The 5,589-nt window shown below is 50.8% G+C and overlaps 1 protein-coding gene across 1 annotated transcript; it reads left to right on the forward strand.

Annotated features, from left to right (window-relative positions):
• Positions 1–554: 554 nt before the first annotated feature.
• Positions 555–2,952, forward strand: LOC104520853 (C1q and TNF related 6). The gene is made up of 2 exons (XM_010162660.1): positions 555–786; positions 2,405–2,952. Exons 1-2 carry the CDS (start codon positions 555–557, stop codon positions 2,950–2,952), a joined length of 780 nt encoding a protein of 259 aa, XP_010160962.1.
• Positions 2,953–5,589: the final 2,637 nt, after the last annotated feature.

Raw genomic sequence — 5,589 nt, forward strand, 5'->3', positions numbered from 1 at the left:
GAGGTGGTGGAGTCACCATCCCTGGAGGTATTTAAAGGATGGGTAGATGTGGTACCTGGGGACATGCTTTAGTGGTGAACTTGGCAATGGTAGGTTTGCAGTTGGACTAGATGATCGTAATGGTCTTTTCCAACCAAACTGTTCTATGATTCTATGATTCAGCTGCCTGCTGGAGCGTGCTTTTGCTAAAGGGGCTATGTGGTTTGCCATGTCTCTTTTCTCTACCCCAGCCTGGGGACTGAATCTTCCAGTGGCTCCAGTGGTTTGCTTAGTGAGGTTCAAGCCTTCTTCCAGGGTTAGCACCTAGTCTCCATTGGTCTGGGCAGAAGGGCGTGGAGCATCCTCTTGGGCTATGTGGTTGTTACTCAGATTGCAGCCTTGAACCTCCAGGGACTTCAAGCATGTAAATTGCATCCACAGGACAATGCCATTTCATCCCACCCCTGGCTCCAGACACAGAAAGATTGTTTATATTGGTGATCTCTGCTCCATCCTCCCCCTCCTTCACCTCTTATACCTCACTCTGGTGCTTCCTCATATCTTCCCAGGTCACCATGGACATAATTTGCCTGCGCACACCCCTGGCCTTCCTCCTTCTCCCTCTTGTTGTGCTTGGGGCACCCGCTGATGAATCCAGCCTCACAGAACCAGCCCCTGGTGCTTGCAAGCGCTGTTGTGACCCCCTGGACTCTTCTACAGATGCCCCACCGCTCCCTCCCAGGCACCACCACTTGCCTTACTCAATGCCAGAGATCCGTCCCTTTATCAACATCACCATACTGAAGGGTAAGTGCCTGTCTTGGCCCCAAGATGCCAAGGCCTGCTCAGGGACCAGTGGCACTGCAGTGGAGGTGGCAGCTGGGTTGCTGGCATGCTGGTTATGCTAACAGACTGCCAGATGCCATCCTGAAGAGTATGTGACCACATACACTGTGCCCAGGGTTTAGGTGTTTTGTGCTGTGATCAAGAGTAGCCTGGGGGAAGAGAAATCAGTCCATATCTGTGCTGTGACCTCTATGCCTCAGGATGCTGCTTGCTACCAGCTTTTTCTCCCTGCTAGCACAGGAGTGGCAATGGCAACCTTTTGCCAACTTGGGAGAACGCATGAGCACATTCCTTGCCTCAGACTTCCAGAGTCCTGTAGTGCCTGAGGGAAGCAGCAGTCTCTATCCAGCTGCAAAATAGGGGTAGGCATTGGCACCCAGGAAGGCTGTGGGGGAAACCTTCTTCAGCTCCATGGGTCACATGCATTTTGGAGCAGGAGGAGGGCAAGAGGAGGCAGCAACTATTTGCAAAAACCTCCAGGTTAACTGGCAGTGACCCTCAGCTTGTTCCACCCTGCTGTGGCTGGCCTGGCTAACGGGAAAAGGCTCCCTATTTTAGATCAGCTCCTCCCTTCAGGGCTCCCCTTTTAGCCTTTGCTGCGGGCAGAAGCCTGTTCCCAGCTGGATCCTGCTCTGCTTGCTTATTGTTGCTCTGTGGTTCCTCTGGGCTGGCTGGGCAGATGATCCCCCTTCCTTGCCCAGCCTGGAAATAGATGCAATCCATCAAAGCTCAGAAGTGTGTTTGGGGCAGATAACAGGCCTGGACTAGAGTGGGGTGTTGCAGGGGGACCATGCAGGGGATGGGGAGGAGGAAAAGAACAAGGCATAAATTTGGGATGCTGTCACTTGTGCTGCTCTGACCCCCATCTCTTCTCTCTATACACAAAGTACGTTCTGGTGCTGCTCTCTCTCTCTGTATTGATGCCTGCCCAAGTGTGTGACAGGTAACACACCAACCCCAGGGCAGAACTGCAGTATTAATTATACAGGATGCCCAAAGGATGCTGGTATTGTCAAAGTACCAGCCCCCCAACTTGCACTGCACCATCCACCAAGTCCAGCTTTGATCTTTTCCCTCTGACCCACCTCATTGTCCCTCTCTAGTCATATTCTCCCACACACATTAGCACTTCTTCCCCCTTTCCAGCCTACAGCAAAAACAGTGTGCGTGCTATGTGGATAACGGGGTCATAGGAGAGGTGAGTAGGAGGGCAGGGGCTGTGGTGGAGGTAAAAGACTGTGGAGGAGGAAGAATAGGTTGAGAGCCCCAGTGGTACTTTGCACTGCTGGGCTTCCTCTCAGGCTGAAGTATCCTAGGAACAGGTCCTAGTGCCTCTAGCGAGGCCATACCATGTGGTGAACAGGGGATTCATAAGAGAAGAGGCCCCAATCACACCCAGAGCTCTGCTAGCTCCTTTCCCATGAAGCTTAATGATATTGTGACCCTCAGGAGCGTTCGTTCTTCTGGCATTGCCCCATCCTTAAGCAGCCCTCTGCGTCCTCATTAGGCTTTCTCACCGCCACTTCCACCTCTCCCTCTGGTATCAGACAGGAGTTGTGTCCTCTGCTTCCTCTTGTAGGAGAGAAAGGAGACCGAGGAGAGCCTGGGATGCCAGGGAAATGGGGCAAAGAAGGACCACGAGGCGAGCGGGGTGCCCAGGGCCAGAAAGGCAGTAAAGGACAGATGGGCACAGCAGGAGACCCCTGCAAGCATCAGTACGCTGCATTCTCCGTCGGTCGCAAGAAGGCACTGCACAGCAGTGAGGGCTTCCAGGTTTTGATCTTTGACACCGTCTTTGTCAACCTCTACAAGCAGTTCGACATGTTCAATGGCAAATTCTACTGCTATGTAAGTGGACTTTACTATTTCAGCCTTAACATCCACACCTGGAACTTCAAGGAGACCTACATGCACATCATGCACAACGAAGAAGAGGCAGTCATCTTGTATGCTCAACCCAGTGACCGCAGCATCATGCAGAGCCAGAGCCTCATGCTGGAGCTTCAGGAAAATGATGAGATCTGGGTGAGGCTCTACAAGCGGGAGAGGGAGAATGCCATTTACAGTGATGATGTTGATGTGTACATCACCTTCAATGGGTACCTGGTCAAGCCCAGCCTTGACTAACTTCCTCTCCTCCTCCTTGAGGCTTCTTTGGCCTTTTCCTTCTTCCTCTCCCTTTCTTTACTGCCCACAACCACTGCAAATCACTTGGAAAAGGGCCCGTCAAGTCTCAGGCACTGAGTGTGAAACTTGCCGCACTGGCTCCCACCTCACGCTCTCTTGTAGCCAGGCCTGAATCTGTCCACTTACAATGTGACACTACCAACTTTCGCCCCCTCATCTCATGACCCCAACTTAGGTTATTGGCTTCTTCTAAATCTACCAGCAAGCATGTGTCTGGCATTTAGGTTCCTAGGGCAGGAGGAAAGCTAAAATGCTGCTCCTGGGGATGTGTCCCTCCTTGGGGCTTCATACACAAAGGACTCCTGTAGAAAGGGCTAGAAAGTCTCCACTGCCCAGGTGCATCCTGGCTCCTCTCTGTCCCAGCTAGACGTGCCAGTTTTGCAGCCTGCAACATGGCCTTAATGTCACCTCTCACACCTGTAGTCTGGAGAGTGGACTGGGGTCTGATGGCTTCCTGTAGCACAAGGAAGATGTAGGAGCAGTGAGAGATGATGCTGTCTTTCCAAAAAGGGGACTATTTGCCTTCTGAAATAAGTTATTGACTTTCCTTAGACATCCTTCTGGGTCACAGAGTCCAGGTTGGCTGGAAAATCTAGGCCTGGTGGGTTTGTCCCCCTCTGTGTCAGCTCTGGCTCTTTGAAGAGACGAAGGGCTAGACCCTTCAGAGGACCAGACCCTTCAGAGGCATCTGCCATTGAATCAGTAGAGCCTACCACTATTCTTACTAGGGATCATAAGTACAGAACGAGAGAGAGAGAGACAGCCCTCCCAAACCTTCCTCACAGACTTCCCCTGGGATGCTACTTGGTCTTGGTTCCACAGCTGTGGGAAGCTAGTCCAGATGGAGAACCCAGATCTGCTGTCTTCTTTGGCAGAGATGCACCCATGCCCTTGCCTCGGTATCAGCAGTCATCCCTAACACTTGCTGATGTGAGAGTCAGGCCCTGGCTCCTGCATGCCATTACGTTGTCCTCCTGAAGGTGGTTCCCTCACATTGGTATTGAGGGACTGCTCTTTCAGGACCTGAGTTGGAGGCCGTCAGGAAAATTGTAGTTACATCAGTTCCAAACCTGGGCAGGTTGGCACCTCTGTGCCTCTGTGATGGAAAATAGATAGAGGTGAGACTACAGCACCTGGCCCCAGGGTTAAAAGCTTCTCCACCACATGCTCTGTGCCTTTATCTGGCCGTCTCATCAGAGCAACTGAGAAAAGCATGTGGCTAAAACAAAGCCTCACTCTTCTTGTCAGATTGGAGATGTCACAGTGGGAAAGGAATGCCAGTGGTAGGGTTTTCTAGTACCATTTGTACTGGTCTCACACTGCTCTCACTCACATCCCTCTAGGACTGCTACTGTCCTGGGGGGAGCAGGTGTGGCTGACTCAGCACTTCGGGAAACCTCCGTCCACCTGTTGTGATGCTCCTGTAATCAGCAGTGCCAAGAGTTGTCTCTTTTTTGAGTCTCAGGACAGGACAAGCAGGAGAAACTGTATTTCTTCTCTGCCCATCACTGGTAATGAGGTCCCTGCTGATAGCACCTGGGACTACCAGGGCTCTGCCATAGGAGATACGCATCATTATACAGGACTGGGTCAGGTAAACTCAGCCTAGGATGGCAAAGGCACAGGCACCCAGGCTAAATATTAGAAATTAATTTGAGAGAATTGCAGGACATTTTCTCTCTTGCCCTGTTCACTTACCCTCCCTGCTTTGCTAAGGAAGCTGTACAGACTGGAATGAGTTTCAGGCACTTTCTGCCCTGGATCCTCCCCACCACTGTTGCTGAGGCAATGGCTATAAAAACAAGGTTTCACCCAGGCAAAGCTGGGTTTTTCCCGGGGAAACATGTGATGTTGGGATCATGGGAACTAAAGGAGACTGTGAGTTTCTTCCCCTCCCTTAGCAGGTCAAGCATGTGGAATTGCTCAGAGACAGGATTTCAGGCAGTAGAGAAGAAGCCTGCTGGAGGTGGTGCTCAGGACTGAATCCCTTTCTTTCTTCCTCAGCAGGCTCCAAACCAAGATTTGTGTATTTACAGTGTACAGTGCCCCTGTTTCTCCCTGAAGAGAAGCAAGCCTCTCTAACACTGACTATCTCCAGAAACAACCTTCCTTCTTCCTCCTTTTCTGTTTGGTGTTTGAATGCCAGTGATAGGTCTCATGTGCTGCCCATGAGCAACCAGATGGTGCCTGATGCCCATGAGAGAGGAGGGCAGGGGGACCACAGGGTGTGTTTAACAGGCTTCTTGGTGCTAAACAAGATGGCAACCCTTTGGTGCTAAATCAGATTTCAGGAGTATTGGGTGCTTTCTGGAAGGTGTAGTAGGCTAAGTTGCAATGTACTGTGTAATTAATGGTGCTTTATGTTACAAAACCAAACTCCAAGAACTTTTGTATTTTTTTTTCAGTGGTATTAAACTTTTTTCCCTGGTTGTTTTGCACTTAGATCTGCTTTTCCCTCCCAACCTATTACTTCGCTCTTGTTATCACCAAATAGTGCAATAGAAAAGACACTGACCTGAGGCAGATGAAAAAACTAACTCAGGTCCGAAACTTCACTGAGCAATCCTTTGCAATCTT

Source organism: Antrostomus carolinensis, unplaced genomic scaffold (genome assembly GCF_000700745.2).
Source record: "Antrostomus carolinensis isolate BGI_N321 unplaced genomic scaffold, ASM70074v2 scaffold14512, whole genome shotgun sequence".
In the NCBI taxonomy this organism is placed as follows: domain Eukaryota; kingdom Metazoa; phylum Chordata; class Aves; order Caprimulgiformes; family Caprimulgidae; genus Antrostomus; species Antrostomus carolinensis.